Source organism: Rhamphochromis sp. 'chilingali' (genome assembly GCF_963969265.1).
Source record: "Rhamphochromis sp. 'chilingali' genome assembly, chromosome: 15".
In the NCBI taxonomy this organism is placed as follows: Eukaryota; Metazoa; Chordata; class Actinopteri; order Cichliformes; family Cichlidae; genus Rhamphochromis; species Rhamphochromis sp. 'chilingali'.
This window is the reverse complement of record NC_137942.1, coordinates 36,401,263-36,413,856: the sequence shown is the minus strand read 5'-3', so window position 1 is coordinate 36,413,856 and position 12,594 is coordinate 36,401,263. Positions and strand designations below refer to the sequence as shown.

The window sequence follows — 12,594 nt, the reverse complement described above, 5'->3', positions numbered from 1 at the left end:
GAACAGTTGTTTTAAAGTGATGCTATCTACAGTAAACTTAAATACATCAATTCAAACGTTTGGGCAGTGCCTTTGCATTAGCTAAAATCCACTTAGCTATGATGCAAACATTCTTGAAAAGACTTCAGCTCAAGGCTATTGATTCATTGGGGCATTTGTTATTTTCAGAGTTTTAATGCAGTATGTCCAATACAGCAATTGCATGTACTGAAGAGCCACTGGAAACTAGAGGATGAAGTAGCTGTACAATATTTACAAATCAGACTCTGCAAGAATATCCTCAGAGAGTTCAACTTATAGGAAAACTCAGCAGCAAACAGAAAAAAAATATGACATTAAATACTGATATTAAGGGTTTATCATCATTTTAACTCATACTTCCTTTAAGAAAGCAGTACTTCATTCTTTTTGTATTCTTCTTCATTAAGGGAATTAATCCCAATCATTCATTATCTCCTGAAGAACAAACAGAAACATCATGATTTGGTTTTAAATATATTATCGTCCTGCTTTTTTCTGATGCAGATAGAAAGAAAAGACATTCACACTGTCTTTTTAAACCTCACTTTCATCTCACTAAACCATTCGTTTTAGCTTAGCTTTGCATACGGGCCATTTGGTTTTACACCTATAAAACATTTTTCAAAAATGTGAACTGCAAACAATTCCATCTGAGAAAAGTACATTTAAAAAATGGATTTGTGTAAATTATACAAACCACATTAAATACATATTTTACTTACATACTTACATAAAAGACAGCTTGCACATATATATCCATGCTGTGTAAGTCCTGACAAAAGTCAGCTTTGTAGTTCTAATCAAATAATCTTTCATTGACTTTTGGGGAAATCCATTGCTTTCCAATAGTTCACTAGCCTTCATAAATTGGTACAATAGTTGGACACAGCAATAAAGCAAATACTTACAATGGTAACCTTCCCTTTAAAAAAAAATAGGGGCCACTCTCGTTGCATTTCTGGCGTCCAGTTTCTGATTGCTTTGTTTCACACATTCTGAACACCTCCACCTACTTAATGCTGCAGGTGGATGTTTGTTTTTGGAGGCAGAGGTTGTGATCGTCCTTTAGGTCTTTGCACTAAGAGTAAGCAGTTCCATGAAAGAACTGAAGAGGCTCTCAAGCCAGCCTTGGTTCGCCATACACTGCTGCACCACCTCCTCCTGGCCAGGGTCCTCCGCTGCCTGCTCTATATTGTCTGTCTAGTCAGAAAACAACAGTTATGTTAAGTACCTACATACAGTATCATGGCTAATAATAATGTCTATACAGTGTGTGTGTTCACACTTATACATCAGTGTTGTCACTCTGTAGTTCCAAAGAAGCTCCAAAGGACTGGGGAGCTTTTAAATTCATGCTGTTAGTAAGTAAGTCAAAATACTTTTATAGCACTTTTCACAGATAAAGATCACAAAGTGCTCAACAGTCAAATCAGAAATACAAATAATAATATAACACAATGATCAAATTAAATAAACGTTTGTTTGTATAGAAATGTCTTCAGCTGCTTTTTAAGAGTCAACGGAGTCTGGACAGTGTAAAGACAATGGAAGAGAGCTCCACAGGCTTGGTGCCTGAAAGCCCCGATCCCCATGTGCACGTGGGACCAACAGGAACTTCAGTAACTTTGTTAAACCAGCCATATAGGTGGTTTATGTTATATCATTTATTGTATCCCTAATATAATACACACTGGGTATTATAGCAAAAGTGCAGCAAAATCCTTACCTCCTTCTTGCAATGCAGGAAGGTGTGATATTTGTAGTGGTGAAGAGAATGATACAGACTGTATATCCGGCAAATGTCAATCGAAAGTTTCATATCCTGAAAATGGTGATAGAAAAAGAATTGAGTTTCTTTCTACTAAAGTCTTTCATCTTAGTAATTACAGTATTATTTGAAAAAGTACAACTAATGATCAAAGCAACACAAGATTATTATTAGATATTATTATTAGACTCAATTGGCTTCTCTCAAAATGTAAAAGAACCCACCCACCACTTTAATCACACTCTAGATCTTGTTTTAACATATGGCATAGAAACTGAACATTTAACAGTGTTTCCTGAAAACCCTCTCCTGTCTGATCATTTCCTGATAACATTTACATTTACAATAATTGATTACACAGCGGTGGAGAGTAGACTTTATCACAGTAGATGTCTTTCTGAAAGCGCTGTAACTAAGTTTAAGAATATAATCCACCCACTGTTATCATCTTCAATGCCCTGTACCAACACAGAGCAGAGCAGCTACCTGAACGCTACCCCAACAGAGGTCGATTATCTTGTTAATAATTTCACCTCCTCACTACGTACGACTCTGGATACTGTAGCTCCTGTGAAAACTAAGGTCTCTAATCAGAAGTACCTGACTCCCTAAAAACTCCCTGAAAAGCCTTCAGTTAATCCAAAATGCTGCAGCAAGAGTCCTGACAGGGACTAGAAAGAGAGCAGATTTCTCCTGTTTTGGCTTCCCTTCATTGGCTTCCTGTTAAATCCAGAATTCAAAATCCTGCTCCTCACATACGAGGTCTTAAATAATCAGGCCCCATCTTATCTTAATGAGCTTGTAGTACCATATCACCCTATTAGAGCACTTCGCTCTCGCTCTGCAGGCCTACTTGTTGTTCCTAGAGTATTTAAAAGTAGAATGGGAGGCAGAGCCTTCAGTTTTCAGGCCCCTCTTCTGTGGAACCAGCTTCCAGTTTGGATTCAGGAGACAGACACTATCTCTACTTTCAAGATTAGGCTTCAAACTTTCCTTTTTGCTAAAGCATATAGTTAGGGCTGGACCAGGTGACCCTGAATCCTCCCTTAGTTATGCTGCAATAGACGTAGGCTGCCGGGGGATTCCCATGATGCATTGGGTTTTTCCCTTCCAGTCACCTTTCTCACTCACTATGTGTTAACAGACCTCTCTGCATTGAATCATATCTGTTATTAACCTCTGTCTCTCTTCCACAGCATGTCTTTATCCTGTCTTCCTTCTCTCACCCCAACCAATCACAGCAGATGGCCCCGCCCCTCCCTGAGCCTGGTTCTGCTGGAGGTTTCTTCCTGTTAAAAGGGAGTTTTTCCTTCCCACTGTCGCCAAAGTGCTTGCTCATAGGGGGTCATATGATTGTTGGGTTTTTCTCTGTATGTATGCTTGTAGGGTCTACCAGAGGTGGGACCAAGTCATTGTTTTGCAAGTCTCAAGTAAGTCTCAAGTCTTTATCCTCAAGTCTCAAGTCAAGTCTCAAGTAATGTCAGGCAAGTCAGAGTCGAGTCTCAAGTCTGAAACTTTGAATTTCAAGTCCTTTCGAGTCTTTAAAAAAAAAACAACGAAAAAATAATGTTGCAGTTATGCTAAATGTAAATATTAGACCATGTAATTTTTTAATCTGTGTTTTTCTCAACACATGACAAAATAGTGAACTTAGAAAATATACACAAATTGTGAAATTGCACCTCTTTAAAATGCAGCTCAATTAAACCTAGCTCCAAGAATAATTTTCACCGACAGTTCTGAGATAAGCTGCATGTTATTCTTGGATGCGGTTGTAGGACCGGCTTTAAAATCGCATGACAAAAATATCATACATATTAAAAAAAACTGAATCACCAACGTAGCCTGGAAAACATTTGCTAGTTAGATGAAGTCAGCTATCTCATCTTAGCATATTTATATGCATATTTATAATCATACGGTTCTTGGAGTGAGTGCACACACTCATGAAGTTTAGTAACTTCCGGTCACTGCAACAAGCCCAGGTACAGTTTACCGACGGATGGGTGCAGGACCTTGAAATGCACCGTGTAGAACGAAAGACCATCGTACGTATCATAAGTTTACCAGTCTCACAAATCGTCTTCATAAATACACATTCATTAACTGTTTATTAATAGGACCTTTGAGCTCAATGGTAATTAATTAGTAGTGGAAATAATTTCTGGTACCCATCACAGAAATGTAGCAGTGACAATAATACTGTATGCTGTAATCGTACTGGGCAATTAGTGATACAAAACAACTGTTTTATCCTGTGAATAAAAGTATATGTTTTTGTCAATGTACCATAATAACAGAAGCGAAACGCAATATTGTGTCAGGACAATTCACTATTTATGCACAATAAACAAAGGAGCATAGCGCGACAATTTCTGTTCAGCGCCAGACTTGCTTGTAACCTATATCACCAATTATGTTATGAAAATGACGTATTAAGTACTAAAAGACACTGACCTTCGTGTAAATGCTTGGAGCAGACTAACCTGTGAGCTGGAGTGTTCTGGGACGTTATATTTGATCTTTGAATGGCTGCAATCCAGACCATCCGTCGCGTCTTTGTTACTTTGGAAACATGGCTCGAACAATTTCTCTTCAACGACGTAATCCGATAACAACCGATCTCTTTACCCGTCGGCTTCCCGTGGCTGTCATGCGACCGGCTATTGCAGTTAATAATACAACGGCTTCTTGACATTTTTGTGTTTCTTTTTATCGCTGTGTAACTGAGTTCAATTGAAAGCCTGCGTGCGCTAGTACCGCTTGCCACGAGTTCCCAGAATCCTTTGCGGTTCTACCCGTGAATGACGTCACATTTTCAATCTCTATATAATATGCATGTTAAATTTTATATTTGGGGTAAAATATCAAGTCTTTTCAAGTAAACCGGTTCAAGTCCAATTCAAGTCCCAAGTCATTGGTGTAAAAGTCCAAGTCAAGTCACAAGTCTTACAACATTTTTTCAAGTCAAGTCTAAAGTCATAAAATTAATGACTCGAGTCTGACTCGAGTCCAAGTCATGTGACTCGAGTCCACACCTCTGGGGTCTACTGTACAATATAAAGCGCCTTGAGGCGACTATTGTTTTGATTTGGAGCTGTATAAATAAAATTGAATTGAACTGAACTGAATTAAAGAAAGTTGTACACATAGTAGGTAACCTAAGTATTTAACAAAACTGTGATGTTTCTTAACCCTTGAGGTGATGTTGTGTTTAATTCAATTCAATTCAGTTTTATTTATATTGCACCAAAGAAATAAAACTGAAGGTGAAACTCAAGGTGCTTTATAATGTAAGGTAAACAGCCCATAATACCACAGACAAAACCCCAACAATTGTATGAACTCCTGTAGACAAGCACTTTGGTGACAGTGGGAAGAAAAATCCCTTTTAGCAGAAAGAAACCTCCGGCAAAACCAGGCTCAGGGAGGGAGAGCTACCGCTACCAGCTGAGGGTGAGGGGAGGAAGACAGGACACAAGATTCATGTTTCCTTTTTACAAAAAATGTAACAGTTTCTTTCATTAAAATTAAAAAAAGGTCCCTCTGGTGATGGTGAAGGGTTTTATAGTTAACAAAAACTAAACCTAAACGTGTTAAACTATTTATTTAGTTAAAATAAAAATAAAACCTATAATTTTTAAAATAGATTTAAACTAACAAAAAATGTTTGTGAAAAAGTCAATAGAAATATCCTTAGTGTCTACAAAAGGTTATATGCTTTTCTTTTACTGATTGTAATTGTACTGACTGTACTGAACTGTGTGGATTTTTCTAAATCTTGCCTCTGACATATGCCCTGCACATAATACTTATTAAAAAGATTCAGACTAACTGGTGTGGTGATGATGTACTCATGTAGTGTGCAAAAGTTTTGAGTCCATTATTTCTTTATCGTTAGGAAAATGGGAAATGCATTATATAAGGTAAAACCAGAGTTTGTACAATTCTAAAGAGCTTGACAGTCTGTAAATATTTGGTTATGACCACCTTTATTCTTCAACACAGCCTCACAACACAACTCTCTCAGGCAAGCTACCCTGTATTTCTTTTAAGTCGTCTTCAGGAATGATTCTCCAGGCTTCTTGAAGGACCTTCAAAGTTCTTCTTTGGATGTTGGTTGCGTTTTGTTCAGGTCTCTTTCAAGACCATTACACACTGCCTCAGTAATGTTGAAGTCACTGTCATGCTGAAAAATAAAGCTGTTGCCAATAAGTTGCATTCCAGATGGTAATGTATGGTGGATGAAAATCTGACTGTAGGTTTATGGTTTCATTATTTCGTCAATTTTGACAAGATCCCCCAAACCACTGGCTTAAATCCCTTTTTATACTTGAATGATCCATAGGTCAGTGTTCCACAACCAAAAAAATATTTCCTCTAAAAATGGACTAAAAATTAGTGAAAAAGCAGCCAAGGTCAAAAGAAAAACTTTGAAAAACCTTCAGAGCGATTAGACAGCTGTTGGATAACAACAGATTGCCTTTCAGCTTGTAACACCAGGCACAGGGTATTGACTACATAAATGTGCAGCGTCATAGCTTTTTTTCACCTGCTGCTTAGGAATGCTCCTCTTGATTCGGTTGAGAGTCTTGCGGTTGTAGCCCTCCCCACCAAGGTGAACTTTGACAACTCCAGATTCCACAGGATCTGCTGTCATTTTGGGGAATATATGTAAAGCCTCCTGGATGATGAAAGTAAATTGGCGTCATGAGACAAAGGTCACGTTTAGCTTAAGGCCACAAAGAATCAGATTTCTGCAAAGAAATGTTTTCAGTTAACAAAAATGTATCTGGTTTAACACTTAGACTATGGGGAATCATCTTCAACAAATCTCTAAAACAAAGTGATTTGAGAAGTGCCAAATAAAACCAAAACAGAAGAATATGAAGCTTTACCTGGTGCTGAGCACTCATGTTGACTCTCCTCAACAACTTCTTCTTCTGTTCACTGAGCATGCTATCAATTTTCCTCATGGGCGGGAGGTATAATTCATCTGATGTGTTAAAGTAGTAGAATACTCATTTACTTTTAAACCTTACATTTTAATTCATGTCAGTGCAATTTTCAAAAGACTCTTGAAATGATGCCAAGTAATTTAATTAGTAGTTTTCCATACTGGATACACTAAAAATAACAATAAAGATGGAGCATGCTGTCTTTGTCTTAGCAACTTATTTGCACCATTTTATCTTTAATTATTAAAAGGTCTTAAAATACTTGAAATCATTTGCATGGGTCAGCAGTTCATCCCTATCATAACCACCAAGACCTCGGACAGTCTGAGGTCGTGGTTAAATAGAGTCATTCCATCTATTTAAGGGAAACAAAACTGAACATAATGCATACGAGATGAAGGCCTATCAAAATAAAACAGGAAGTAACTAACACTAGGACTAGGACTAAGATATACTGACTTGACATAATTAAACATGGAAACCAGATGAAAATGGAGAAAGGACAAAGGAGACCACACAGACACGGGGACATAAATGGGACATAATGGGGAGACAGAAAGGAATCACAAAACAAGATAATTTAGAATACAAAAAGAGAATAATACATCACAATGGAAAATAACAACCTACTAACATTACCAAATAAAAAGGCTTAACACAAGAGTTCTGAAAAAAGGAGCCAAACCCCACAAAAAACTCAAAATACCCAGGACAATGACGGGTTATTGTTTGTTTTACTCTATCCCTCATTTCAGTTATGCACTGTAAAATATAATATTGTGTTTAATTAAAAATATCAAGTAGACTGAGCTCAATTTTTATCAATTTGTTATTAGAACTCAGTTTAAACTCCTAGGACCTGGCGTCCACATATGTGGACATCACATTTTCGGTTGTCTAGACCAAAATACTACATTTTGCTCTACAAGGGCCTGATCCACTTACGAGGACATTATACTGCCACTGTTCTATCGAAATTTTAAACAAATATCCTCATATGTCAATCTCATTTTTCTCAGGAACAAAAATTAGGTAAAAAAAAAATCTGGTAATTCTTTGTTTTTACATTCATCAGGTGCCAATCAGCCCAAATAGCAAAGAAAGCATGCTGTGGAAGAGTTCGGGTCTTAGGAGGTTAAGTAAGTTACCAGTACTTTTTATTCAAAAAGCTGATAAACTAAGTTTATTTGAGTTGTCTTAAATTAGGAAAACTAAGTAAGCAGGAAATGTTGCTTCTCAGTGAGGAAGAATAAAACGATATGGTTTGAAAATGCCATGTCGTCCCTCACACAGCTCAGTCCACATGTTCATGATGCCTGCTTTTTTTCTGGAATATGTTGAGCAAACCTGGAGAAGCTTCAGCTCAAGAGATCATTGTTGTCATTGCTGTGATTCTTTACGTGATACTCTGACTTGGTGAGTAAATGTTTACTCTTATTCAAACTGTTTTTGTGGCTTCTCTCAGTTTAGCACCAGGTTTATGAACTTGCTAGCTAACTGGTGTTAGCCTAGCATTGCTGCTGCCTCTGGGCTCATGTTACTTAAAAATTAACCCCACAGCTTTAAAAATGTTATATGAAAAGCTCTCTGTGAAATTTTCTGTTGACTGTTTGAAACAGAAACGTGAGCAGCTACTTGATAAGATAGGGTGACCATATTTTTTTAATGGTGAAATTAAAAAATGTGATATAGGCTTTTACAAGTCAACAGGGGCAAAAAAATAACATAAAAACCTCTGGAATTAAATAATGGTACAGAAATAAGGCCTCATCTGTATAAGAAAGATTACCAGTACCGGGACGGTACGAGGGAAAGTTTTTTGCAGTTTGTCTGCAAAGCTGCAGTTGTGCTTTGGCATCTTTTAAACACCACTAGGCACTGCTGCATGCTGTCTCTCCCGTCTGTGAGCACAGAACAACAACTCACAAAGCAGCAGCTCAGGGATGGAGTCACACATATGGGTCCTCTGTAGGAAAAGCCGGACATTTTCATTCATCTTGAAAATCCCCCTGAATGCCCCAGACAGAACATGATCTTTTCCTGTCTTCTCTTATTAGACTTGAGATATGACTGCACTATGCTGTTGCTGACGACCCCAGTAAATTCTACAAGACATGCTGTGTAAGTAAATACAAACACTGAGAGTTTGGTCTGCATTTATTCAAAGATCATATCCCATAGACTTAGTTTAGAGGGACCACACTGTCTGCACTGTATATAGTGAAGTCTGCAAGTTTTTGAACAGTGCAATTTGTTTTGTGCCCAAATTATTTTCCAGATCATCAGAATGAAAGTTATTGGCCATGTTTGCAGAGCCCTTTTTAAAAATATGCTTTCATAACATTAATGTGTGTGGGGTGGTGGTCACGGCTATCCAGACTGACAGGTGGGACACTGAATGCCAGCTCTCCGGTGGGGACGGAGCCTGAGGTTGTCTAAATTGGGGTCTATTCTATAGTAAATGAAGAAAAAATGTTTTAAGAAAGCAAATATGTTGGTGTTCTAAAAAATATGTTTGTTTGCTTGCAGGACACCAGGAGAGATGAGTCCTCCGTCACAGATTGTCAGTGAAGATGGTCGCCTGCAGGTTCAAGCTCATTGCATCTCCAACCCACATCCACTGCCACTGTACTGAAGGGAAGTTAAAGACTTTCTTCTGCACCTACATTTGGATCACCTCGATCCATGATAGTCATTCAGGCAGTGATGCCTGGACTGGAAACAAGCCATCCTTAAAATATTAGAATATACCAGCTCCTGTGTTGGAATGAAAAACAAATGTGTTGTTTAAACTACAGACAATAAATACATTTTATATTGATTATATCAGTAAGGTAACTTTCAAAACAAAGTTGTGGTAGGCCTAAACTTAGTTTCAGAATAATTAAATCTGAGACTTTGTTTCATTGTAAGATTATAACAATGATGGTAATATAACTGTTTGTTGTTCAGCAGAACAGTGTCCAGCATGCTGGCTCATATACCTTTTTACATTTGAAAATAAAAGTTGGGCTGATTTTAACACCATCACAAGAAGTGATGTTGAATGTTAATTATTCTTTTGAATCATACTTGCATTCAGCGTTATATTAATATAAGTGTTGTACTAGAGATGTCAAATATGATAAAACATAATGCAGGGCTCTAGAGTGCGACCAATTTGTTCGCAAATGCGACCAAATTTTTCAATGGTGCGACTAAAAAAAAACCCTAGGTCACACCGGTGCGACCAACTGTTTGAGTAAAAAAAGAAAAGTCTCCATGTGGTCAACAACAGACACACATTATGCCTCTATCGTGATCTAAACCAATCAGAGATAGTCAGGAGCGGGACCTCTCTGATTGGCTGTGGTCCTGTTGAAAGTGCAGGTGGATAGAGAGAGGTGGGTAGCTTAAATAAAGCAGTAAAGCTCAAAAACTATTTCAACAACCACCAAACAGTAAATGAGAGCAGGTAAACGGATTCCACACAAAGACGTAAACACAGAGCGGACCTGACGCATCAGAGTCAGTGAGCTGTCGGCTTTCTCACCCGACGGCCCGTACACGGACACGCCGTCGGGGCTGAAAGCCGACAGCTCACTGATTCTGATGCGTCGGCGGGTCCGTGGTTTGTGTTTACGCCTTTTTTTGTGCTGGATTCTGAGCTGCAGGTTTTATCTCTCTCCAACCAAAATTCACTGAACCAGCAGCAAAACAAGATCCAAACTACAATTCACATTTGATAAATGTCGTCAGGAATTCCCTCCGACTTTTGCTGTTTTGCTTCCACCACAATAAAAATCACACTTCATGCACAGCTCTCTCTCTCTCTGTACTTCAAGAACAGTTTCCCGTCTCAAATCTCAATTTTTGCATTATTCATTCGCTTATTACCCTACCAGTCTACCGTCGTTTACAGCACAGTCTGCTGCTGTCTTTCTTTTTTCTTTTTTTTTTAGCTTAAATGACCTCAGACAAGAATATACTGAAGAAATGTATACTTTTTAAAATTGTGCAAAATTGCAGAATATTTTTAGGGTTATCTGCTACAAAAAGGCAAGCCAGTAAAATCTGCTTCATGTTTTTCTGTTTATCCTCAGTTACTTTGACACAAAGGCCTCTGCTGTGATGCTCACACCTCTGATAAAGTCTCACATGTATAAGTACTGATAAATGATCAGAAGCAAAATTGAATCAAACCGGGACCTTGTGAATCGGAATCAGATGGATTATAGAAATCAGTGATGATACCAAGCCCTAGTGAGTAGCCTAGGCCTGACAGAATGGATGTAGCTGTGGGTAATGAGAAAAGATGAAAAGAACGATTGATAACTTTTTTGTTAAGTTAAGGCCTGATCCGTCAGAAATTCATAGCCAGCTCTGATACAGAGCCATCAATCTCTGAGCGCTGAAAAAGCAGCAGTGTATCCAGAAAACACAATATATGCTGCGATAAATGCACTGCTCAAGAGTCCCCTCTAACACTGCCTTTCTGTGGCAGGCAGCAGCAAACAGGTCGTCAGAGGAGGTCAAGATGATGATTAAGTTTAGCATTGTCTTGCTCTGCGGTAGAGTATCACTTCCTGATCTGCCATGGCTGACGGCCTGGGGGTCAAGGTCCACCGAAACACAGCATTCCACCCGCAAGCTAATGGGATGTGCGAGCGGTTTCACCGGTCACTCAAGGCCACACTCCGGCTTCCTTAACAGGTGACGACTGGGTCGACCGTCTTCCTTGGGTTTTGCTGGGATTGCGTAGCGCGGTTAACGAAGACCTCGGGGAATTCTTAACTGAGACATTTTGGACTTTGGCAGGAGGTTGTCTCTGTTGACAGACTTAAGCCAGCACATGTTCTGCAAGATGATCAGGTGGTCCCGGCCCAGGCCCCTCTCCACGGCCGCCCACCTGCCACCGGGCTGATGGATTCTGCCTTTTCCCCTAGGAGCGCCCCACAACCAATGGAGCCCGAGTTGTCTGCAGCTTTTTCTGACCGCCAGTGCCAGCCTTGCTCCCGGGCTGGGTTTCCCTCAGCCAGTTCCCCACCCCCCCGGTTCAGCCGTTCAGGCCGTTTGCTTAAAGGGACTAGTTCTGCTGGTTGTTAGGGCATGTGTGGTGGACCACTAGAGGGCTCCACTCACACCCAGTGTTGAGGAAGTGTGTGTTGCTGTGTTTTGTGGCGCGATGTGTTCAGTTGATGTTGGAGAGGAATAAAGAAGGAGTGAGAATTAAGAGCTCTGTGTCGTATATGCTTACCTCCACAACATGACTTAATAATTGATCAACAAATCGATTTACTCTGCCTTACAGAAACCTGGTTGCAGCAGGATGATTATGTTAGTTTAAATGAATCAACACCCCCGAGTCATTCTAACTACCAGAAACCTCGAAGCACAGGCCGGGGGGAGGTGTGGTAGCAATTTTTCACACCAGCCTATTAATTAACCAAAGACCCAGACAGACTTTTAATTCATTTGAAAGCCTGATGCTTAGCCTCGTCCACCCCAGCTGTGAAAATCAGAAACCAGTCTTACTTGTTATCATCTATCGTCCACCTGGGCCTTACACAGAGTTTCTGTCTGATTTCTCAGACTTTTTATCTGATTTAGTTCTGAGCTCAGATAAAATAATTATTGTGGGTGATTTTAACATCCATGTAGATGCTAAAAATGACAGCCTCAACATGGCATTTAATCTGTTATTAGCCTCAATTGGCTTCTCTCAAAATGTAAAAGAACCCACCCACCACTTTAATCACACTCTAGATCTTGTTTTAACATATGGCATAGAAACTGAACATTTAACAGTGTTTCCTGAAAACCCTCTCCTGTCTGATCATTTCCTGATAACATTTACATTTACAATAA

General features: G+C 39.1%; 1 protein-coding gene across 4 annotated transcripts in view; it reads right to left on the bottom strand.

The window, feature by feature from the left end:
* Positions 1-162: 162 nt before the first annotated feature.
* The window catches only part of prr12b (proline rich 12b), a 64,247-nt gene continuing 51,815 nt past the window's right edge, over positions 163-12,594 (bottom strand). Inside the window, exons 13-16 of one of the 4 annotated variants that reach the window (XM_080906540.1) lie at positions 6,688-6,785; positions 6,342-6,473; positions 1,748-1,843; positions 163-1,221 (exon numbers count right to left, since the gene is read on the bottom strand). In XM_080906540.1, the coding sequence (XP_080762666.1) occupies positions 1,087-1,221; positions 1,748-1,843; positions 6,342-6,473; positions 6,688-6,785 (461 nt within the window). In that variant the 3' untranslated portion in view covers positions 163-1,086. Of the gene's footprint in view, positions 1,222-1,747; positions 1,844-6,341; positions 6,474-6,687; positions 6,786-12,594 lie in introns of those variants that run through there. The other 3 variants (XM_080906541.1, XM_080906542.1, XR_013974557.1) reach the window with 3 other exon arrangements.